This window comes from Impatiens glandulifera, chromosome 1 (genome assembly GCF_907164915.1).
Source record: "Impatiens glandulifera chromosome 1, dImpGla2.1, whole genome shotgun sequence".
Classification (NCBI taxonomy): Eukaryota; Viridiplantae; Streptophyta; class Magnoliopsida; order Ericales; family Balsaminaceae; genus Impatiens; species Impatiens glandulifera.
Window position 1 is genome coordinate 43,116,947 of NC_061862.1, and position 24,815 is coordinate 43,141,761.

The 24,815-nt window shown below is 30.2% G+C and overlaps 3 protein-coding genes and 2 non-coding genes across 5 annotated transcripts; 1 reads left to right on the plus strand and 4 right to left on the minus strand.

Annotated features, from left to right (window-relative positions):
- The first annotated feature begins 238 nt into the window (after positions 1-238).
- On the plus strand, positions 239-10,332 carry LOC124922645 (probable ATP-dependent DNA helicase CHR12). Its single transcript, XM_047463364.1, has 12 exons — positions 239-626; positions 776-929; positions 1,177-1,241; positions 4,354-4,542; positions 5,242-5,391; positions 5,639-6,031; positions 6,457-6,716; positions 6,836-7,054; positions 7,837-8,044; positions 8,122-8,275; positions 8,803-9,405; positions 9,503-10,332. Exons 1-12 carry the CDS (start codon positions 354-356, stop codon positions 10,156-10,158), a joined length of 3,324 nt encoding a protein of 1,107 aa, XP_047319320.1. The 5' UTR covers positions 239-353; the 3' UTR covers positions 10,159-10,332.
- Positions 10,333-11,146: 814 nt separating this feature from the next.
- On the minus strand, positions 11,147-12,135 carry LOC124926053. The gene has a single exon (XM_047466218.1). It carries the CDS (start codon positions 12,133-12,135, stop codon positions 11,479-11,481), a length of 657 nt encoding a protein of 218 aa, XP_047322174.1. The 3' UTR covers positions 11,147-11,478.
- A 2,555-nt stretch (positions 12,136-14,690) lies between these two features.
- TRNAL-UAG lies at positions 14,691-14,770 on the minus strand. The gene has a single exon. It is a non-coding gene; the product is annotated as a tRNA-Leu (tRNA).
- Positions 14,771-15,509: 739 nt separating this feature from the next.
- TRNAL-UAG lies at positions 15,510-15,589 on the minus strand. The gene has a single exon. It is a non-coding gene; the product is annotated as a tRNA-Leu (tRNA).
- Positions 15,590-22,521: 6,932 nt separating this feature from the next.
- LOC124921228 lies at positions 22,522-23,991 on the minus strand. Its single transcript, XM_047461854.1, has 7 exons — positions 23,903-23,991; positions 23,723-23,820; positions 23,601-23,638; positions 23,419-23,506; positions 23,127-23,336; positions 22,989-23,054; positions 22,522-22,912 (listed from the first exon to the last, which is right to left on the minus strand). Exons 2-7 carry the CDS (start codon positions 23,786-23,788, stop codon positions 22,739-22,741), a joined length of 642 nt encoding a protein of 213 aa, XP_047317810.1. The 5' UTR covers positions 23,789-23,820; positions 23,903-23,991; the 3' UTR covers positions 22,522-22,738.
- Between the last annotated feature and the right edge of the window lie 824 nt (positions 23,992-24,815).

Below are 24,815 nucleotides of genomic sequence, written 5' to 3' on the forward strand. Positions count from 1 at the left end.
TTTTATTTTTATGGGAAAAATTAATAATAACAATATTAATAAATTAATCAAAATTTAAGAAAAATTATTGTTGCCCTAATGGTAGCGGTTTGTAAAAGATTGGGCCGGATCTGCCGGGTATTTAAAAGTAAATAAACCGAGGGGCATTTAAGTAAATAGACATCAAACCGAGGAGAGAGAAAAGGGTATGGTTCAGAAGAAGAAGAGATAATTGAAAACGCAGAGAATTGAAATGAGGCAACCCTTCACTATTTGCTAAGCTCTACCATGAAAATATCTTTTCTTTTTTTCTAATAATATAATTATTTTCTGTAATAAAACCGTATTTCTCCACAACGCGGCGTTTTCCCGCCATGGTAGCTGATGCTGAGGCTGTGGTATCGGAGGCGACGACGCAGACGCAGCTGTTAGGATCTTCTCTCGGCGGCGAAGTCGATCCCTCCCGTACTGATTGCTTGGACAAGACGAAGACATTGATATGCGCTCTCAACATCCTCTCTCGCAATCTCCCTTTACCTAGAGATGTCCTTGATGCCGTCTGTTCTATCTATCAAGCTGATAACGGTCAAGAAGAGGATGTTAGCATCGGCGGATCTGGTGATAATGTATCGGAGATGAAGCCTTTGGTGAGTCAGACGATATAACTGTTTGTTGTTTTGGTTGATTTTGTTTATTAGGGCTTGATTACTGTCACTAGTGTTTACTTTCTAGGAGTCTTCTTTGTGTTGAAAGATTGGTATAGGAATTAGTGTCTTACTAACATTTTATGATGTAGGATGATCTAGGGTTTACCACAGGGAACATATTAAGGAACCTCGATAATTCCTTGATGAAGCAAAGGCTAAATTGCATGTCGGTTGCCAGATTAGATGAAACCAGGGACAAACGTTTCCAGAGTCAAATCCATAATAGATTGGCTGAACTTGAAGGTTTTTTCTTCTCTCATCACATCCTTTTCTTGTTTCTAATGTATTAGTTAGTGCTTTTGTTTGTTTGTTCGTTCGTTTGGCTTGTTTTCCGCTTTTCTTGTGTTCCTTTCCCTTTCCTTTTGTTGTTGCTTTTGTCGTTTTCGCTTATACGGTCGGGAATGGTTGTGTGCGTTTCCTTATAGAAAGTTTTAGGTCTCTTCATGATTTTTCTTGCAAAGTTGTTGATTATGCAGTAATTTTGAATCAGGATTACCTACAAACAGAGGAGAGGAGCTTCAGTCAAAGTGCTTGCTTGAACTCTATGGGCTAAAGGTACATATGGTTCTTTACCATCTTATGTATCCATCGATGTTGCTTCTTCCATATAATCTTCATACTGGCAATTTAGTCGATGTACAAAGTGCTGTGCAATATGTTTGCACATGATCCATATGTTTCTGTTGAGTAGACATTTTGAAATTCATTTTATTCCTTAGAATTTCTTTTCGTGGTTTACAGTGCTAGTTATAGCGAATAGCGTAGCGTAATGACCATATGTAGCTATAAGGGGTTATAGGCTACGCACTTTCAAATAACCCTGCTTTTGTCGCTATAAAGCGACATTTTAAAAAAATATTAGTTATTTGACTTTTCATCTCAATAAATTTTTCTCACTTATTTAATTTTTTTTTTACTCTTCCTCTTCTATGCACGCTTCTTTTTCCTTTTATTCTCTTATTACTTTTCTCTCTAGCATTTTCCTATCCCTCTTCCTATTCTTTTCTCTTCTTTCCTCTAATCCTCTTTCCACATTTCTGGAATTGATGAAGCTCCTTATACATTGAGGCAATCAAATACAACTTCATCTACACCTTTAAGAAACTCATAGGCAATCACATCTAAGTCTAGGCGGAAAAGATTAATAGGAACATCTAACACATTTGATCTTTTAGATGAATTTGGTTTCGATGAAAAAAGTGAAGAAGAGAATGATGCCGAGCATTATGCAATTTCAAATGAAGAAGATGATCTCGATCTTGATGAAGAAAATGATGACAATGAATTTTAGATTATGTTTTGAATTTTTTCTAGTTTAAGAGTTGATAGTTTTATGTTTTGAACTTTTACGCTTTATTTTCAAATAGCCCTCGCTACGCTATTCGCTTTACGCTATAGCCATGAGCAGCTTTGGCGCTATTTTAGCGCTATACGCGATTGACAACAATGAGTTTGTCTTTCAAAGGCACGTCATAATTGCATTTAATGTGTATTTCTAGTTTATCAAATGCCATCTGTAAATGTTTTTTTTTTTAAAGAGGTAAATTTATTAGAAGACGACAAATATTGCAACTTCCATAAGAGGAAGGAGAGACAAAAGTTAAGATAAGATTCCAAGATTCTGATCCTTGCGACTCTAGTCTTAGTTTGAAACCCACAGCTTTGAACATTGTTTACTTATGCTCCAAAATAGCCTTGTTTCTCTCATTTCTCATATTCTATAGAAAGCATGAGAATAGAGAAGTCGGTAAGTTCTTCATATTCTTTGCAGTACCTTATGGTTACCCAGACTGGAAACAAAGTTTTCAGTTCCTTTGGTAGAATCCAAGAGATCATGGATTTCAGCTTGCAACAGTAAACTCTTCATCTTATTCGAAAAGACAGCAATGCCTTGCCATCTTCCAACATTTTCTTTTGTGAATTTCTAGCTACATGACAATGGAAATCTTTGGAGGAGTTGAGTTTCACATCATGAAAAGCTGTCACTAATTTAAAGAAAACTTTCTATGGTAGAATGATTTTATAAGATCTCTTTACTTTCCATACTCAGAATTTCCACATTGGCTGAAATTCTCTAAATCTTTCAGCTCCACATTCTTCTTCATTTAGCCTTCTTGAAAAGGAAACGTAATGGAAAAAAGCTGATCAAATATCCACAACTTGACCATCTTAATTCGTGTGTATGTCGAATAGGTTGGAAGAACACTCTTGAACTTTTAATTGTCAATCAATTTACCATGTCTGTCTTATTATCACTTTTTCCTAAGGAAAAGAAAGCCAAGTTATGAAACTCCTTCACTTGAATTAGATAATTTTTCAACAATTGAACGGATCCATGAGAAAGGGAACATCGTTTTCGGTCCAACCATGCTTGTCAATTCCATATTTGGTAATGATAACCCTCTTCTACTACTTCTCACAAGTGAATTTCCATAACCACTTTGATAATATTGATCATGTATAATATTCAAGTCTCCATTCTTAAGTTTTATGTTGTCTCAACTCATGATATTTCCAAAAGACCTTGGTGCTTTGGTATCCAAGAAAACCTTCTTTGGATCCCTTCAATATCTCCATACATTAGGGCATCTGAAAGCGAGTCAAAAATAAGTCTTCCAACTCTTGATAAGTATTGTGTTTTCCAAGTATATAGTCTTCTTTATATTCTCAGTGATTGGATTCCATATTGTGATGCTTTTGTATATTTTTCCCTAGCCCCAAATTCCTGAGCCATCCTCTTTGTGTTTATCATGATTTTGGAAATTTATCTTAAGCCTTCAAAAAGGACCACCTTTCTTGATGAGTTCAAGGGACAAGCCTCTTGAAGCTTTGTTGCCATCCATTCAAACAAAGCTTCTAATGATTTGTCCTTCATGATTTTTTTTTCAGGATACTGGGTATCTGAAATGACTGAAAAAGAATCATAGACTTGAACTGCCTATTTTATTTATTTATTTTTATTATTATTTTTGCTTGAATTTCTTATTGATCATCTCTTTCAACTGACAAAAAATATGACACCTGTTCATTTATGTTATCAGTCTACAAAGAACATATATTGATACTCCTCCGTCACAACATTGTAAAATCTTGTATTGCGATTGTCATGCTTGAGCCATAAGACATTTTGACACCCAATTGCTCCTTAATAGCTTTCCTCCCTTTGGTTTCAGAAATGATGAATCGGTGTCACGTTCCTTCACATCCAGATTTCACATATGTTCTTCTCCCTTCTTGATTTTTTTTCTGTTTCATGTCTCCGCCAACTTCTTTATTTCATTTCTCATTTCCATCGCCAGTCTTTTTAAATTTGATGGCCAACTATTTTGTTTAATGTTCCTCCACTGGATTGTAGACAATTAGCACTCCCACCCAAAATGAAATGATCCTCCCAATTTTCAAGTACAACATGTATCATTGCTTATATGCTTCCAACCTGTATATGCTTTGGCTGCAAGCTAGAGATTGTAGTATGTAATGTGCCAAATAAGATTGACTTTGGTGGTCACATGCTCAAGTATTTTCTTTGACTAGCCTTTGGATGAAGTGGATATCCACCCTCATCTATTGTACATGATTCTTCTGATTTTTTTTTTGCTACGAATGACGTCTGCATCATGTTGCATCTTATTTCTCATTTTTTGATTCTTCTCTCATTTCTTGTCAGCTGGGAGAGTTGCAGCATAAGGTTCGTACTGATGTGAGTTTAGAGCACTGTCTGCAACTAAATTGTGCTTATCCTGATCAACAACTGTTTGATTGGGGCATGATGCGATTACGACGTCCTATGTATGGGGTGGGAGATGCTCTTGCCTTGGATGCTGATGATAACCTGAAAAAGAAACGGGATACAGAGGTGAGTTTTTAGCATTTGAAGTAATTAGCTCCTTCAAGAATGTGAAATGTGACCTTTTTATAAGCGTTATCCTCAAAAAAAAAAAAATTGGGCTAGAATGATGAATGGTATAAAACTTAACTGCTTTGTTTTCAGTTCATTGAGTGTTTTTCCTCATAAGAAAGCAAAAGGTTTAGGCACTTACAAGGATATGGTTTTAAATATAAAAAAAAATTAGTTTGTTCTTTTTCTGTTGAGCTGTGTTAGTTTAGGGAAAAGCTAAATATTCTGAAGTGTTATCCTCTTATATTGTTTAGTTCTCTCAGTAATGGGCAGCATAATTTGGCCTATATCTATTGGAAGCCAAATCCCACATGCTTTCTGCTGTTAAATACTAGCAGTATGCATGCAAACTAATGAATACAAAAATGCTAACTGTTATCCAAATATTTGAATTATATCATAAACAAAGAAGTCTTGGGACATATATAGAGTTCTCCATCACAGTAATACGAGTTACCCTGTAATGATGGAAACAATATAATTAATATGTTATCAGAATATTACCGAAAGCTATGTTCGAGTAATAATTTCTATTAACTGCCTCAATATCTTGAAGGTCTTTGAGCCAATTTAAGGTCATAGAAGCGGTGGAATTCAATATCCATTATACTGGTCATGAAATGTTAATTTTACCATTGTGAATTGAATATTTTTCAGAGGCGATCAAAGCAAGAGGAAGAGGAAAAGAATTTTATAGAAACCAAGAAAAGGAAATTCTTTGCTGAATTACTTAATGCAGCTCGTGAACTCCAGTTTCAAATACAAGCTATACAAAAACGCAGGAAACAAAGGAATGATGGTGTTCAGGTATGATATTGTTTCTTTGTTTTCCTTTGACCCGAGGCTTTTCCTGATAGAAACTACTGGAAATAAATCTGGCTCTCTGTTTGTGACAGAAACTGATTTACTCCTCCTCTCTCATATGTACATGTTAGCATCTCTTAGTCATCTAGTAACAAATGTTTTATTCAGTCTCTCACTCATGTGCATGTTGACATTTCTTAGTGTGTCGGTAAATATTAAACCATTTTAAACAGTTATTTATTGTTGACAGGCATGGCATGGAAGACAAAGACAGCGCGCCACACGGGCAGAAAAACTAAGATTTCAGGCTCTAAAAGCCGATGACCAGGAAGCATACATGAGAATGGTGGAGGAGAGCAAGAATGAGCGACTGACAATGCTTCTGGGGAAGACAAATGAACTCCTACAAAATCTAGGGGCTGCTGTTCAACGTCAAAAAGATGCTGAACATGATAAGATTAATCCTTCTAAAGACACTGAATTGCCTGAGTTTTCTGGTTCAAAGAGTGAGATCCTTGTAGATTTACTTCCTGATGAACATGCTGACCTTATTGATGCTGAACCCATTGGGTGTCCCAAGCCTGGGGATCTGCTTGAGGGACAACGTCAGTACAATTCGGTTGTTCATTCGATTGAAGAGAAGGTAGAAAACGAAGTCTTATGTCTTAATCATCCATTATTGAGTTGGCTACTGATGTCTATGACCTTTCTCTGTTGGTAATTGGTATATAGTAAATAGACCATGGAATTCACTTTGAACTTCATAATTTCTCTTGTTTGGTGGATCATTATGCTGATCAAGAACACATTTTTTACATTGAACATCAAACTTATTATTTCTACTTGGGTCCAAAGCTCGGTTCTAAGACTAAAACCTACCCAGGTATTCAAATAAGATACTATTTGTGATGTAAGCAAGATATAACTCTTCACCATCCCAAGATTAGAAATTACTGAAGTATTCAAATAGCATACTTAAGTTGTGATGTAAGCAATGATATAAATCTTCACCATGCTGAATCATGTTATAGGATTTATCCATCTAACTTCAAATATCCATCTTCACAGGTAACAGAGCAGCCAGCCTTACTTCAAGGTGGGGAACTAAGAAGCTATCAAATAGAAGGGCTTCAATGGATGTTGTCTTTGTTCAATAATAATTTAAACGGAATTTTGGCTGATGAGATGGGACTTGGAAAGACTATCCAAACCATATCCTTGATTGCATATCTCATAGAGAATAAGGGAGTGGCTGGGCCTCACTTGATTATTGCCCCAAAAGCTGTTCTACCAAATTGGATCAATGAATTTTCAACATGGGCTCCTAGGTAGGCATTCATCTTAGCATGTTCATCCTCACTACTACCTTCGATATTTCAGTCAATGGACCACCAAGAAGTTCTCAATCTCTAAAGGATTTAACATATACACATCTTTCTTGTTCCAGTATTGTGGCTGTTCTTTATGATGGGCGCTTAGAGGAAAGAAAGGTGATACGAGAAGAGTATTCAGGAGAAGGGAAGTTCAATGTACTGATTACCCACTATGACCTAATCATGAGGGACAAATCATTTTTGAAGAAAATCCATTGGCACTACATGGTTGTTGACGAGGGACACAGATTAAAAAACCACGAGAGTGCTCTGGCAAAGACTCTTCTTTCTGGGTATGCTATTCTGTTCATTTGCTCTCTATTATCAGGCCAATTGACTGTTTCTGATGATTTCCTACCATTTCCTCTATGATTTGTTTATCTATTGTATGACCATCTTTCGAGTTATGAATGGAAATCTGTGTAGTTCTAATTATGAATGGAAATTTATTTGATTTAGTGATGTTAAAATATTAAATAAAAAAGAAGGCTCGTTTAGCTCGGTGGTAGATTGCAAGGGGTCATGATCACAAGGTCATGGGTTTGAGCCTTCACGAACATTTTTAAAATATTAAATAAAAAAGAAAATGGTGAAATTAATTCAATAATAAATTAGAAATGTCATACTAGTTAGTGTGTTAGTGGTCTAGTAGTGGTAACTTCCTATCTAGGAGTGAGAAAATAGTCGAACTAGTAGTTAGTGTGATTCTATATGTAATAGTGGTAACTACCAACATATATTTGGCCTTTTGTGACAAACTCATTCCCTTCAGAGTGACAAACTTATTCCCTTCAGAAGTTATTGGTTGCATGATGATCATCACTTCTTTCCAGGCTTAGGTTTATGACTTCAGTACTTGATATGTGACACCTTGGGAAATTTGATGAAAGAATAATTTACCCGTGTATACAGTTTATTCACTACATAATATTTTTCCAAATAGCATCACTATTATAACTTCTTGTGCATCTGAAGCTGCCTTTTTTTTCACATACAAATCCAAACAAGTAACCACTTGATATATTGGTTATGTTTTTTAACAGAATTATGCATTGTCTTTGTTTTGTGTGTGTAGATACCGAATTCGTCGCAGACTTCTCTTAACTGGCACACCTATACAGAATAATTTACAGGAACTTTGGGCCCTTCTTAATTTCCTCCTCCCATCAATTTTTAACTCAGTAGAAAATTTTGAGGAGTGGTTTAATGCCCCGTTTGCAGACAGATGTGAAGTTACACTGAACGATGAAGAAGAATTGTTGATCATCCGCAGATTGCACCATGTAAGTAATCTATCAGCCCCTCTCACTTGCCTTTTTCTTTGACTGTCATTTTCATGCATTATTTTTTTTATTATCAGGTTATAAGGCCATTCATATTGAGGAGGAAGAAAGATGAGGTGGAAAAATTTCTTCCTGGAAAAACACAGGTTATACTGAAATGTGACATGTCAGCATGGCAAAAAGTATATTATCAACAAGTCACAGAGGAAGGGAGGGTCGGGATGCAAGTTGGTAAGAGTGTTATTCTAATTATTTCTATCATTAAGTTATAAAAGTTGTACCATAGTCAAGTTGCTTTACTCTTGAGATATTCATTTGTGTTCTTGAAAAGGTAATAAATTTTTCGTTGCTGCTTGAAACTATCTGCTATTGGTTCATTTGTTAATCACCTGGAGAGGTTTGTACATAAAAGGTCTTATTATTCTTGTGTCCCTTATAGCATTTATGATTCCCCATTATAAGGAAACACTTATTGTTTCTGTTTCTCAATACATTTCTAGATATTACTAAATCTGACTAAATTTAGTTTCCAAATGTTTTTGTATCTGGAAATGGATCCAGAAACAGAAACAAATTTCTGAATGTCTCTAACTAAATTTGGCATAAAGCCATAAAGTATTACCTTTCAGTACATTTAGTAATGTCTTGTCTATTTTTGGATGCCTTCAGTTTTACTCTGTTTCTGGTGCATATTCTATTTATTTCAATGCTGAAGAACAAAAAAGTACCAATCATTTGCTAATAAGCATAAACTGCAGGATCTGGGAAGTCCAAGAGTTTGCAGAACCTATCAATGCAGCTAAGGAAATGTTGCAACCATCCTTACCTATTTGTCGGGGAGTATAATATGTGGCGCAAAGAGGAAATTGTTAGAGCATCAGGGAAATTTGAGTTACTTGATCGATTACTACCCAAGCTTAGGAGAGCTGGGCATAGAGTCCTTCTCTTCTCACAAATGACACGTCTAATGGATTGTCTTGAGATTTATTTACAGCTACACGACTTCAAGTATCTGAGACTTGATGGCTCAACGAAAACAGAGGAAAGAGGAACTCTGCTGAAGCAATTCAATGCTCCTGATTCGCCTGTCTTCATGTTTCTTTTGAGTACTCGAGCTGGTGGACTCGGTTTGAACTTGCAAACAGCAGATACTGTGATTATATTTGACAGTGATTGGAACCCCCAAATGGACCAACAAGCCGAAGATCGAGCTCACCGTATTGGACAAAAGAAGGAGGTTAGGGTTTTTGTGCTGGTCAGTGTTGGATCGATCGAAGAAGTCATCTTGGAGCGTGCAAAGCAAAAAATGGGCATTGATGCCAAAGTCATCCAAGCAGGGTTGTTCAATACTACTTCCACAGGTTTGTTGTCCTAAACAAAACAACAAATTTCCTTAAATGTTCTTGAAGTGATATAATAATTTTGAAACAATTTTGTGTGTGTGTGAATGCAATGCAGCTCAAGACAGGAGAGAAATGTTGCAGGAGATAATGCGTAAAGGCAGTAGTTCACTAGGAACAGACGTGCCGAGTGAAAGAGAGATAAACCGGCTGGCAGCACGATCAGAAGAAGAATATTGGATGTTTGAGAAAATGGACGAAGAGAGGAGGCAGAAGGAGAATTACAGAGCAAGGCTAATGGAAGATCACGAGGTACCGGATTGGGCATATGTTCCGAAGGACAAAGACAGCAAATCGAAAAGGCTGGATAATGATGCAAGCATAACAGGTAAAAGGAAGAGAAAGGAAGTGGTTTATGCAGACACGCTGAGCGAACAACAATGGATAAGGGCTGTAGAAAATGCGGAAGATCTGTCGAGACAATCTAGCCGTGGAAAACGTAGAGAACAAAAGTCTACTACTACTACTGCCGGTGAATACACAAACAACAACAGCAGTAATAATAATAACGCAGAGGTTGAGGAGGAGGAGGACGAGGAGGATGAGCAGCAGACAGAAACAGCTTCTTCTCCGGTTAACGAGGGGACAAGCTTGAGAGGGAAAAAGGTGGAATTTCAAGATGGAGAGAATAGTAGTGTCGATCCGCTTGGGTGGAAACCTCATAAGAGAAAGAGGTCAAGCTTTAACATACATAACAATAATTCTAGATCATGAAGGGACCAAACCAATTCTCTTTTGTCATTTTGGTTGTATGATTTTTTAACCATATGCATGGGAGTGCTGTTGTGATGTTATTTAAATAACTTAAAAAAGGAAAAAATTAGACATCTTTTTGTACTCTATTAAACTAATTCATTGCAGAGTGGATGGAGCACATATGTTAACATATTGGAGATTTCAATTTTATTTATCAATAGTGGATATGGATGTTGGAATTTGTAAGTTTTTTTTTTTCTTTTCTATTTTATATAAGAATAGTATTAATTGTGTTTAGGCATGACAACTGAGTTGCTCATCCGGTTGGGTACCCGAGGGATCCGGTAGATCAGAAACCACAAGTTTTGGGTAGTTTTAGTTTTGTAAGATAAAATCTACCGACTTAAAAAAAAATGACATTCTTTTTAATATCATCTAATTTTTTGTAAAAAGAAAACAGAGATGGGGTGGGATAAATTAGTGAGCCCAAGGTTAATTTATAAAACAAATCGATCCTGTTAAAAAATGTTAATATATAAAACAAACTTGTTTATAAAAATTTAGATCAAATTTATATATAAAAAAATTGAAAAATAAACGGGTATTTAAAAAATTAGTTCCTTGTAATTAATCGGATCTGGATTGGATGCCCACCCGAAACTGTCCAATGATACTAATTCAAGAAATTATGTGTTAAATCGCCCTTACTTGGATGGTCCTAAGTGTTCGCTTAGTTCGTCTTATTCTAAAACTCATTAAGTTTTAACAAATCTGATATAAGAGATTACAACTCACAAGTCTTCTAATCAAAATTTCTTAATAGAAAATACAAATTCAAACATTTATTTTTTGTTTTTATCATATTTATCTGCTTAAATGTTGTATAAGTGAAATTGTTAATACCTTTAAAAATTTAGACAATTTCTAATAATTCACAAATTTACATTCATCATTCATATTTAATAAAATATTCTCAATTTTTTAAAATTATATTATCTTTTATGAAAATAATTTACTATTTATTCAAAGAAGCTAACATTACCTTAATCAACTTCGACCAAGAATTCAATTACTAGAAGCTTAAATGGTCTCTTTACAACCCATCGACTAGGTCAAGTAATCTAAGAACATCAAGAACAATCCAACCAAGTTCAAATGATCATCTTTTAGCATTCTTCTCAATAAAATATTATTCTAATAACAATATCATCAAAGACAGATTGTGGGTAAATTATCATTTATCAATCATGATCATCATCATTGATCTAGATATTGCAGAGTGAAACCACTACTCACTCATATTATACCAAAACATAAAGAATCAAAGAAAAGAAAGAACTATTTGTGCCTCCTAATTCCTCCTCCTCCTTGAGGCTGCTTCTGAGGAAACAATGAAGGCAGAGTATTTGATTTCCCATGAGTACTAATTGGAACATTAACCATAGGCCTAATTCTCAAAGTACCTGACCTATTCCTTTCTAACCCTTTCGTTGTCTTCTCCGACGAAGACGACGGCGACGGCGACAGGTACGTCGGAGCCCGTTGCTTCTTCAATCTCAACAATTCTTTCCACAAAACAGTACATTTTGGTGGCCGAGGAGATGGGTCATCGTCAACAAACCAATTCATTCTACTCTCTTCCACCTTCTTAACAACAACAACATCTTCTTCTTCTTCTTTCTCCACTCCAACATTCTTTTCTTCCATACCCATCTTCCCCTGTTTCTCAATTTGTCGATTATCCCAAAAGGGTAGTAGTTTTCCCTCGAAGAAAAGCTCATCCGCCGTACTTATAGTCAGATGACTCGTTAAATCCCCAGAAAGGAATTCGAAATCCGGGTTTCTTGACCTCTGTTTGATCTCTTTTTCTGCTAGACAAGATTCAGGGTTGATTGTTATGAAATTGTTGCAGTCGTTGAGGAAATCAGCTGAGAAGGAAATCCGAGGACTGACTGTGGTTCCCGGCGGCGCCTCCACCACCTCTAGGATGACCATGTTTGTATGTGTGGTTGAATACTTGAATTGAAAACATTTTGTGTTTTTATAATAGAAGAAAGGTGGCTATTCATTTAGTATTATTATATTTGATAATGATATGTTTTGGACTTAATTTGGAACATGAGATTATTAGTAAAACCAAACCGGTCTGATGATTGAACCGAAGAAGATCACATGGATCATGTCTGCCTTTGGAACTATAAAGACAAAATAGTCCTAAAAATCAAGAAATTATTGTAGGTGTTTTGTGTATGTTTTATTGTTTATTTTAGGGCTCCATTACAGTTTATACAGTGGTACTATTAGCTCATTGAAGAGTCAGAATCAATCAAGATAGACAAAGGACCATAATTTAAGGCATTTGTGGGATTTTTAATCCGGGGCTTTGTCATGCTTTTAGCGTTCCACTAATTAAGGGTGGGTTCGACATTATTAATTAATTAACTACAAATCATTTTCAATTTTATATCTAACCTAAAACTACCCATGTTTTTTTAGTTCCGCTTCTCCTTTGTAGTGCGACTAATTCCCGCGGGTTAAACAAATAACCCACAAATACACGTAACCAATTAACCAGCGAGCGGAACTTGTCATCAACCGGCTCAAAATGAAGACCTAGGAAGACCGGGATATCTACCTCCAATAGGCTAGAAAAGGGAATAACTATCTAGATATTTTTGATTTAATGAGATATGTGTTAAGCTTGATGAATAAGTTAATGTTAAAAATGAATAGTGTTTAAATCAAGGGTTTAATACTTAATATACCGAAAACAAATTATAAGTTAAAAATAAAAAAAGATAATTAAGAAGAGATTAAAGAGAGTGTTAAGCATGTGGGCACATGAGACTAATTTCATTCCATGTGAAGTGATGGCTGATCGGTTCCCTACCCATTTAACATTTATTCATAATATAGTGAAAAAACAAAAACACCATGTGGATAATGGAATATATATATATATATATGTTGATTTTGAGCATAAAACTGTTGTATTGCTCGGACTTTGTTTAAATATATGGGCAATATATATCAGTTTTAGCCCGGTTGATATTGAGCAATGTCAACTGAATGCACTATACACGATTTTTTTTATAGGTTATATATATTGATGGGTAAATAAAAACCGTTTTTAATCTGATTTGTATTTGTGATTGGTATGAGCTTTTTTTAGTAATGTCTTTCTACTTAGGATTGGAGCAAGGCTTATTAGTTAATTCCAACTCATTCATACATTAAATGCACTAAATGGGTAGATTAATTTCAATATCTTTCATTTTGTGATTTTTTTTTGTTTTATCTGGGTTTTGAATAAAAATATTGTCTGACTTAATTTAAAAAAAAAAAATAGATTTTTATAATTTAATGGCCATTCTACCGTGTAAATAGAGCTTCTTCATGATCATATACAGGCTTCATAAAGATTTGAATAACTTTTGTTTATAAGTTATAATAAGAGACAATCTAATAATTACTGAACTTCGTGTGTAACTGATCATATGACCCGACTAATTGTACTATTAGGGTTTGGATTTCTTCCATTTTTAGCACTAAATGTGAAACATCAAAAAGAAAACCTAATATCATTTGAGATTGAATAATGAAGTGTACTTAATGTACGTGATAAATAATAACGGGTGTGGGGAAACTAAAAACCAAATAAAGAAGTGATAGAATTCAGAATGATCAGTGATTCAGTTCGTTTTTATTACTCTAGGGGACCAGATAGCTATATATATAGTACTTCTTCTTCTTCTCTAATAAATATATATATATATATAGTTGAATTAATATCATCAGTAAGATTAGGATGGATCATCAACAAGTTGCAGTAAAGCATCATAAATGGATGGTTTGATCACAACCAGTTATAAGTTAGCTACGATCCTGAATCATCATCATATATTGATGATTTGGACGTTCCATATATATGTATGAATTATTATTATTGTGCTACTAACATGCAGCAGGGCTAGCTAGATATATGAATTATTGAAAACATAATTTAAAGTATAAATTTCGAGTTAAATCCAACTTTTCCATATACGTTGAAACACCATTGTGGTGCCCGTGATCATGCTTGGTGAGGTTGAGAGTGTGGTTTCTCGGTTTGTTGTTAATGATAGTTCGTTCGTGAGTTATATTTTTTTGGTGATGTTTCACTCATGATAGGGTTTTATATACTTGAGGTATGCTGGTGAGTTTGTTGTGCTATTGTTTGAATTTTTCTACTTTTTTGTTCGATGATTTGGTATGACACATTTTGTTATTGTTAAGTATGTATATAAGAATATAATATTTTTAGTTCATAAATAAATTTCACATTTCAGTGCCAACTATCTAGATAAACATAATTAATATAGTACCACACACTGAATTAAAAGTTGGGCCACATTTCACAAATTGGACTAGTCATGATCCATATTATGAGAAAGTATTGCTCGAAATTTGCTGCATGCAGTTTAGGGGCCCCTGCATGGGTTGCCAAGTGGTGTAAGTGTATCTAAAATAAATAATCGACCAACTCAGTTATGATAAATAAAAAAAGTTATTGACAGCTGTGGGATTTGAACCCACGCCCTTTCGGACCAGAGCCTAAATCTGGCGCCTTAGACCGCTCGGACAAACTGTCACATACTTAAAATTAATATTGTTTTACTTAAGTCTTGTAATATATTAAATAATAATTGGTTATTCAAGTATTACCACTCAATTTACATACCACTCATTAATATTCATACATTGGTAGTCAATATTATCTCATGTACTTAAAAAAAGTTAAAATTTTATTCCAATTTACAAATTTAGACCCCTCTATATCACACTATGGACTTGTTCTAATAGAACATTTTAGTAGGAGTTGTCATCCTTTATTTGCTATGACTGTCCAATTTCTTTATCTAAATTTATTTGACTCTCCAAAACTAAGTAAAAATATATTTATTAATTTTAAAATAAAACTTATAATTGTGAAACATATCATAAAATATGTTAGATTTATGCCAATTAAATCTAGAAAAGTTATCAATTTCATAGAACAAGCCTGTTTAATTGTAATCACCACAACCTAACCATGGTCCATTATATATGTAGTCACATTAGAGACTACATTCCAAAGAACATTATCATATTTTTCAATGGGGCAACCAAAAGCAAATAAATATTTAAATTATTTATTCAATGAACATCCAAGTCAACCAATTTTTTTTGAACTACATATTAACACTTTATTAATACAAGTTGACAAAAAAAAAATTCCTCAGCTATAGTGGAGAGGATCCAAACCGTGTTGGTTGTGGGAGATGGTTGTGTATTTCAAAGCGGCACAAGTCATAACATACTAATTAAACCTCAAACGAAAAAAATAAATTTGACAGCTGTGGGATTTGAACCCACGCCCTTTCGGACCAGAGCCTAAATCTGGCGCCTTAGACCGCTCGGCCAAACTGTCACATACTTAAAATTAATATTGTTTTAGTTAAGTCTTGTAATTTATTAAAAACCAATTGAATATTTAAGTATTTTACCACTCAATTCACGTACTACTCATTAATATTCATACTTGTGATCAATATTATCTCATGTACTTAAAAAAATAAAGGTTAAAAATTAATTCCAATTCACAAAGTTAGACCTATATATATATATATATATATATATATATATATATATAATAGAACATTTTAGTAGGAGTTGTCATCTTTCATTTCCTTCAAATTTGTCCAATCTTCTTTATATAAGTTTATTGGGCTGTTTCCAAAACTAAGTAAAATTACATCTCTTAATCTTCAATAAAAAAACTTAAGATTGTCAATTAATCATAAAATTGGTTAGATTTACACTAATTAAATCTATAAAAGTTATCAATTTCAGAAGATAACATATACAATTGAATCATCGCAGCATAGCCATGGTTCATTAAGTCATATATGTAGACACATTGGAGTCTAGATTCCAAAGAATATGTTCATCATTTTCAATCGGGCAAGTAAATGAAGATTTAAATTTAAATGGTTTAGACCATGAACATCCAAGTCAACTAGATTTTGTTGAACTATATTAACAAATAAGAACATCAATTTAGTTTAAAAGATAAGAATATTGTGATGATTAAATATCACAGGCTTAATTTTTTTTTTATTAAAAACTTCAATTAGTGTAGATTAAAGATTGGTCATATTTGAAATGTGTAGTAAAGGACGTGTAGAGGCAATCAATGAACTAATTAATCTTTTTTAAGATTTTAGAACTCCTTAACACTAATTTTTTTCATGTTATTTGTTGATGAGTATTTTGTTTAATATTTTCTTTGTTATTTCTAAATGGTTGTATCATTATACTTTTCACCCATGTTTAGTGAAACATTATTTTTTGTATTATTTTTATCGTTAAACTTAAATGACTTTAATTATATTTTATCGTACTGATTTAAAAAGATAGAATATAATTGATAAATAATTTTTGAATGAAAATAATTTGTTAATTTTTGAATATGAATAGATAAACGTTTAAAATGCATTGGATCTTATTTATATATATGATAAGGGTCAATCCTGAATTTTGGGCTATCCAGCTCAGTACTAGAAAAAATATCTTGATATTTTTTTTTGTTTATTCTAAGTATAGTTTAAAAAGTTGATAACAAATAATTCTTGGTGAGATCTTATTTAATAATCCAATAAAACTTTAAATTTTTATCTTAAAGAAGTAAATTATAATATTTTATGTTTAAAAATAAAATATGTTTGACTAAACAATTTATTATTTAAAATAAATGAGTTGGTCTGGAGAGTGGCTGCCCTAACCCGACGAGATATGATTAATCTTTTTAAAAAATATTTTTTTATATAAATTTCTAAATACTATATAATATGAATTGCATTCCAATTTTGACCAATCAATATAATTAGTTAAAAAATAATTTTAAAAAGTTTAATATAAAATAAAATTGTTTATATTGACAATATTCAAAAGATGGAACACAGAAAAACACATAAGCAACCTGTCATAAAAATAAATTGTTTAACTTAGAAAATTATTTGGGTTTTTAGGATAAAACCTAGGTTTTATCCCAAAACCCAACCATCCCATCATCAATCAAATCAATCCTTTTATTAATTAAAATACCTAAATTACCCTCTACTTAAATATTTATTTTTATATTAATAAAAAATTATTTTAATATATATAATATTTATTTATATTTTAATTATTTTAATATAAATTAAATTATAAAATTATTTCATTTTAAATAATTTTATTAATTATCTCAAATAAAAATAAAATCACAATATAAATTCAATTATAACATACCCTATTAAAATTTAAATAATTCAAATAAATAAATAATTATACTAAAAAATAAAGTTAATATATTTGAATAACATATATTAATTAATTTATAAATATATCTCATATAAATTAAATATTTATAAAGAAATTTATTCTATTTTTATATATATAAACTCATTCTAAATAAATATATTAATTAATTTAAGTTAATATTTTTTTTAATTTAATAAAATCAAAATATTATAATGTAATTTAAAAAAATTATAACAATAAAATTAAATGACATTTAAATTATAATTATAGACCACTGAAACTATTTTATTTAATTTTTTTAATTAATTATAATAATTAAAATAAATTTATAATATAAATAAAACTATAACATATTTAAATTTTAATAGTAATAATTTATAAAATTAATATTTATTTAAAATTTTAATTTTATATTAATAAAAGTTAATACTAATATATGTATAGTTTTTAATATTTATTTTATTATATTTTAAAATTTAATTTAATAGAAATTAAATTATTTTATTTAAAAAAAGTATTATTAATTATAATATATATATATATTAAAATTTTATTTTTTATTAATAAAAGTTAATATTAATATATGTATAGTTTTTTAATATTTATTTTATTATATTTCAAAATTTAATTTAATATAAATAAAATTATTTTATTTAAAAAAAGTATTATTAATTATAATATATAAATAAATAGAGTTTTTTTTATTAATATTAAAATATTTAAAGTTTTTTAATATTTATTTTATTATATTTTAAAATTTTATTTAATTTCATATAAATTAAATTATGTCATTTATAAAATATATTATATATATATATAGAAAGGGTAAAATTGATATAAATTTTAAAAAACCTGGTTTTTTATCAATTCCATACAAGGGTTATTTGGACAAAACCCAGGATTTATCCAAATAACCCCTTCCTCAAACAAGCTCTTAGGTACTTGCAATTGAAGTGAAAGATTTTTTATTTTGTTATAGCTGTGAGCTTTATATTTTTCTGTAAAAAAGAATGAGGGTACATGTTAGAATATTGGTTAATAATTTTGTAAAAACGTTTGATAGAAAAACGATAACACCTTAAATCCATAGTAATTTTTTTTTCTCTCACTTGTCTTTTCCGTTAACTCAAATGAGAATTTATCTTATTTTTAAATAGGTAAATGGAGTATAATATATACAAAATTTATCATTATTATAGGTAATATATTGTAGAAAAAAAATAAGTGGCGAAACATTTATACTTTATATTATAATTTTAAAAGATATATTCGATTTAAAATTAGTAATCAAGCCCAACATGTTTTAAAAATTATTTAATCAAATATTATATGATAAAAAATGAGATTAAAATATAAAAATTACATAATTGAATAATTATAATAAAACGGACAATTTTTTAATAAAATAAAGCTATATTATTTTATTGGAAAAGATACCAATGTCAAAGTTCATACTAAATAAATAAATACTCTTATCTCATTTTAAATGCATTTATAATATTCATTATTTATTATTCTAATTGATCTTTAAAATTAAATTAAATACAAAAACATAGAGAAAAATCACACCATTAAAAGATAATAGTAAAATCGAAAAAAATGATAATAAAATTGAAAAAAGATGATAGTAACATACATTAAAGTTTATAATGTTTTTGTTAGAAAATTTAAATATATTAAAATTTAAAGTGAGTAGACATATATTTTACCTCGTTTTGGATGTGTAAATCATTTTACTCGTCTAATATTCTAATTGACATCTTAAAGTTATCCTACACATTTGTCAAATTAATAATAAACATTCATAAAATGACATATTAAAAAATAACAAATGTATCTAATTTAGGAAAATCATACCCATAAAAAACTTTACATCTTATCTGTGTACTTAATACCATACATGAAAGATAAACCTTACATTTTAAAAGGAATGCAAATTGAAATAGTTCTGTATATTTTAAAGTTATACTACACATTTGTCAAAATTTGGACTCACACATATCATCATGTCTTATCTTTTATCTTTTAAAAGATACATTATTAATATCACTCTCAATCCCTCAAATTCAGACTCACATTACAATATAGATGCATCAATTCCATGAAATTCAGATTCACATATACCATCATATTATTAACCACACTCTCAGTTCAAACAATCATTCCTCATCCCTCAAATTCAAACTCATATATACCATCAATGATGCATTAACTCTCAATTCAAATCACCATTCCCTTAATTTCGAACTCACATATATCATCATATTATTAACATTACTTTCAATTTGAATCATCATTCACACAATTGACACTCATATATACGACCATCATTGTCATTTTAATATTTATAAATTCGCACCAACTAAGACTCGAATTGTGGTCTCAAATTTAAAATATGAACACTTCAACTACTATTGTTGAATTAAATTTATAATTTTATTTATATATATATATATATATATATATATTAGAAAACAATTTTATTTATATATATTTAATCATTGTTAGTGAATAATAAATAAAATATATAATAAATAAAGGAAAATTAATTAATTGTATAAATAATAAATATTTAGAGTGAGTTTATAATTCTATTTTTTAATAAATTATTTGAAAATTTTAATTAGAGAATAAAGTAAAAATATTTTTAAAATTAAATATATAATTATATATTATAAAATAATTAATACAAATATAATTATTGATGTTTATATAAAATTATTTTTAAAATAAAATTTTATTGAAAAAAGTATAAGATTTAAAATTAAAAAAATAAAATACAATAATTGTGTATATAATAGATATGAAGAGGAGTAAAAAAATATATATCCTAACCAAAATAAATAAATAAAATTATTTAAATACAATAATTGTACTAACTTTTTCGTGACAGTGATGAATACAATAATTGTGCTAGCTTTTTAAATTCTCTATTACCAAATAAAATTGTTTAAATAATTCAAATAACTAAAATACAAAACCAGGCATACGCTAACGAGCTTTCTTATAATTTTCTTTTCACAAATGAATTTTCATAAAATTGATTGAGATAGTTGTTTGTTAATTTGAAAGTCGTTTGATGTAATTTTGTTTTTGTTTTTTTTTTTTATGATTTTATCCTAAAACTCAATTATTATTTTATCAATCATTTAAATGTTATGATTACTTATTTTATATATTTAAATACTAGAATTATCTTTTATTTAATTATATAAAATTAATTTATTTTTAAAAAATAAAAAATATTTTTAACTTTTATCATAAAAAAAACTAAGGAAAAAATCAGTAAGAACTCTGTTAACCATTAAATCAAAAAACGTGCCTTGTTTTCCTTATCCAATATGTTTAGGTAGTCTCGTTCTATGAATATTAAATAAAAAATAATGTTAATATGATGTGACCGATTCGATTGATGTGAATTTTAATTGATGACACATAGGTTTGTTTTTTAAGATTTAATAATAAAGAGAAATTGTTACACCCCAGTTCTTTTAATTTTAAAAAAAAAATCATTCATTCAAAATAAAATTTTTAATTAATTATTTCTAAATAATTAAATAACTTATTTCATTAACTAAAATACTAAAATATTTTTTATTTTAAATTATTATTTTTATTTTATTCATATATATATATCAATACTTTTAAGTCTTTTTACCAAAAATAATTATTAATTTCTCAAAATCATCACCAATCAATATATTTTTCACTCTAAATTTTTTCAAAAACCTCAATCCTAACAAATCCTTAGGCTTTGTTCGGTTGAGGTTATTTAAATAACTCAACCCACTCAAACATCTTTTCACTCCCCCTCTCATTAATCACATCAATCAATTCATTACCCAAAATACTAAAATACTTTTTATTTTAAATTACTATTTATTATTTTATTATTATATATCAATACCCTTTAAATAATTTTATTAAAAATATTCATTTTTCCCTTCTAAGGCCTTGTTCGGTTAGGGTTATTTAAATAACTCAATTCACTCAAACATTTTTTCACTCCCCCTCTTATCAATCACATCACTCAATTCATTATTTCAAATACTAAAATATCCTTTATTTTAAATTACTATTTATTATTTTATTATTATTTTTAATACTTTTTAAATAATTTTACCAAAAATATTCTCATTACCTCAAAATTATAACCAATCATTATTTATGTTTCTCCCTAAGTTATTACAATAACCCAATCCAAATAAGGCCGAGGTTATTAGAATAAATATAGACCAAAGATTAGGATATTTCTTCAACTGATTCCACCACTGGGAAATATTCCTATTTTGTCAATTGAACCACTTGGTTGAGTTTATTGCTTCCACGTTTTTCATATCCAATCATATTATCAAACAATACAAATAACAGACTGTTTCTTTATGTTAAGACTCTTCATTTTTAATTAAACTGTTTTTTTAATAAGAATTGAATTTAAGATTATTTTTAAATAATATATTTATTTTTTATTTAAATTACTCTAAATTCAAATTTATTTTTTTATTTAAATTTAACTAAATTCAAATTTATTTATATTGTTAATTTTTAATACTGGAAGATAGTATAATCAGATAATCGTGACTGTTTTTTTAGAGATATTTTTAGATCCAATATTCCACAAACACAAACACGAAAATACCATGTAGTTTGTTTGATATGGACTCTATAATTCATTTAGTATTATTTTCATTTAGTATTATTTATTTTTTCAAATTTTAATTTGTTAATTTTTTTTTTCATTTTATATTGTTGTGTTTAAAAGATTATTTTATTTTATTTTTAATAACATGATATTTTAAAAAATAATAATAAAACATAATAATATTTAATAAAATATATTATAATTTATTTTGAGATTTTTTTAGCAGATAAGTATTTGTCTTCTCATTTTTCATTTTTATCAAAAGAATAAATAAATTATAATTTTATTTTATCAAAAAATCTAAATAACCTAATTTGTATTTTATCAAAAAAAAAAAAAATTCAAAATATCCATGTTATTTTATTTATCTAGAAACATGACAACTATATATATATAAATATTAAATACAAATGAAAGAAACACTAACATTTTTTTTATTCCATCACTTTCACAAATTTCATTATTGATTTTGGAAGTGGTTAAGTTGAAAGTGGAATTACAAAGCAATTTACATTTATCCAACCAACGTTATTAAAAGGTTTTTTTACTACTTACCTAGTTACACCATCAATATTTACCCACAAATTGAACATTTACATGGCGTTGGTCTTGGTCATGATTTATTTACACTGATTAAGCTCCAACAATTGTCGACAGGGCAAGAACAGCAGAGTCGATTCTTTTGACCCTCATCCTTTCCTCTTCAACTCCACCACCCATCGCCCATATCTCCGGCACAACCTCACCCAACCCGTTCACCGTGGCTATTACATGATCGGCTTCTTTTATCTTCCCAGATTGTCCCACCTAAACAAAATTGAAGCCCAAAAATCGTGTATGAGTATAAGGGAAACAACAATTCAAGAAGAAATCAGAGACTTACCAAAATGGTTTGGAGGCCTATGGATTTTCCAGCAATGATGTTCTTCACGTTGTCATCTAAGAACAACTGTGGAATAACAATAATTAACAACAACAAGAAGAAAGCTAATTCAGAGGGATAAAGTAGATGGCAGCTCACAGTGCGGCGAGGATCTAATCGGCCGACTTCGATTGCGATCTTCATGGCGTCGATGGAAGGCTTCAACACGACTGGGAACTCGTCAAGCCGAGTGGATTTCCATAGATTTGAATTCATTGTCTCAAAGCAGATGATCTGCTCGAAACAATCTCTAACTCCCAGTTTATCCAAGGCGCGGATTGCATGATTCCTGTCCGAATTTGTGAATATCTACACCAAAATACATTGATTCAATGTTCACAAAATGCCTAATTACCATATCAATATCAATTTGATCAATTTCTTCACTTACGATTTTTCTTTGGTTGATGCTGCGGAGAAGGCTTCGTAGTTCAGCGTCCGGTTTGATCAAATCATACGGAAGCCTTCCGTGCACAAAACTGTTTGGATAGAGGAAGAACAATTTCTATAATCAACACAATAATAACCTAGAATTCAACACAATACGGCATATATTATTAGATCTTAACGAACCTGTGATAATCATCCGCATCGATATTATACCCTAACGCCTGCAAATAACCATCAGACATGCGTATACAGTGTGATTAATACAAATCATTGATCAACAATCAAAAAGTTATCTGTTCGCTTACTCGTAATCCGGCGAGAGTGCTTCCGTAAGTCTTGAATAGCTCTACACGGAGAGACGATGCTTTCATCTCTGAAAATCCGCATTTCTCAACGAGAAATTCTGCAAATCACGAATACAGAATTAATTGTTATTATTCCTCTCTATGAATTAGAAAATAGAAATCGCATGAGTAATTAATTACCTTCGATGTTTCGCTTTGTGGCTTCGCCTAATCCTATCTTCGAAGAATATAACGTGTCATCCAAATCTGCTCGGCGAATCAATCAATCAATAAATGGATCTTAGAATATTAGATGCTAGCATTTATTACATACATACATACCAAACATGATGCAATCGAGAGAAGATGCGGAGGAGTCTCGAACAGATTTGCTGCAGGAATCCATGGCTAGAAAAGATGGAATACTATAATTAATTTGAATATGACTGATTATTATTGTTGAAGAAAGAGTGAATGAAGATGAAAATGCGGTTTTGATGCGAATGAGGATTTTGATCAGCGTGGACGAAAGGTAGTTAGTTATATAGACCGCATATCACCTCTCAGAAACAGGTAAGAACGCTGACTCAACCTCCAAAACGCTGTGCCCAACGCATAAATAAATTTATTTCTAATAATCTTGGTAGAATAAATTAATATTTTTTAATGATTTTCATTTTTATTAGGTATATGTTTCAAGACACTATAATATTCTTATAACTCAATTTTAACGAAGATATCAAAATTATCAAGGATCCCGTATTTTTTTTTGTTTGAATTGTCCATTAAAGCGGGACGAGGACGTGGATGAAATGATATCTGTGTCCTGACTCTGTTCTGAAAATAGTTCTGAATATTAATAAATACAATTAAATATATAATATTATTAATATATTTATTTATTTTTCATATTTTATAAATATTTTAAGTTTATTTTTTAAAATAATTTTTTAAAATATATTATAATATATAATATTAAAAAATTAATTTATATGGATAGTTGTAAGTATCGGATTGGATTAAGATGTCATAGGTTCAATTATAGTTGTAAGTATCGGATTAAGACTTAGAGTTGAAGCGGAGAGTCAAAATTGTAGGTGACATTCTAGTTTTT

Excerpts from the sequence above, each read along its gene's own strand:
- LOC124926053 (XM_047466218.1), bottom strand. The coding sequence starts at position 12,135 with ATGGTCATCCTAGAGGTGGTGGAGGCGCCGCCGGGAACCACAGTCAGT.
- LOC124922645 (XM_047463364.1), top strand. The coding sequence starts at position 354 with ATGGTAGCTGATGCTGAGGCTGTGGTATCGGAGGCGACGACGCAGACG. Across the intron at positions 8,045-8,121 it reads TCATCCGCAGATTGCACCAT|GTTATAAGGCCATTCATATT; the intron begins GTAAGTAATCTA and ends TTTTATTATCAG. Across the intron at positions 9,406-9,502 it reads GTTCAATACTACTTCCACAG|CTCAAGACAGGAGAGAAATG; the intron begins GTTTGTTGTCCT and ends AATGCAATGCAG.
- LOC124921228 (XM_047461854.1), bottom strand. The coding sequence starts at position 23,788 with ATGAAAGCATCGTCTCTCCGTGTAGAGCTATTCAAGACTTACGGAAGC. Across the intron at positions 23,337-23,418 it reads GCATCAACCAAAGAAAAATC|ATATTCACAAATTCGGACAG; the intron begins GTAAGTGAAGAA and ends ATTTTGGTGTAG. Across the intron at positions 22,913-22,988 it reads TAGGCCTCCAAACCATTTTG|GTGGGACAATCTGGGAAGAT; the intron begins GTAAGTCTCTGA and ends AATTTTGTTTAG.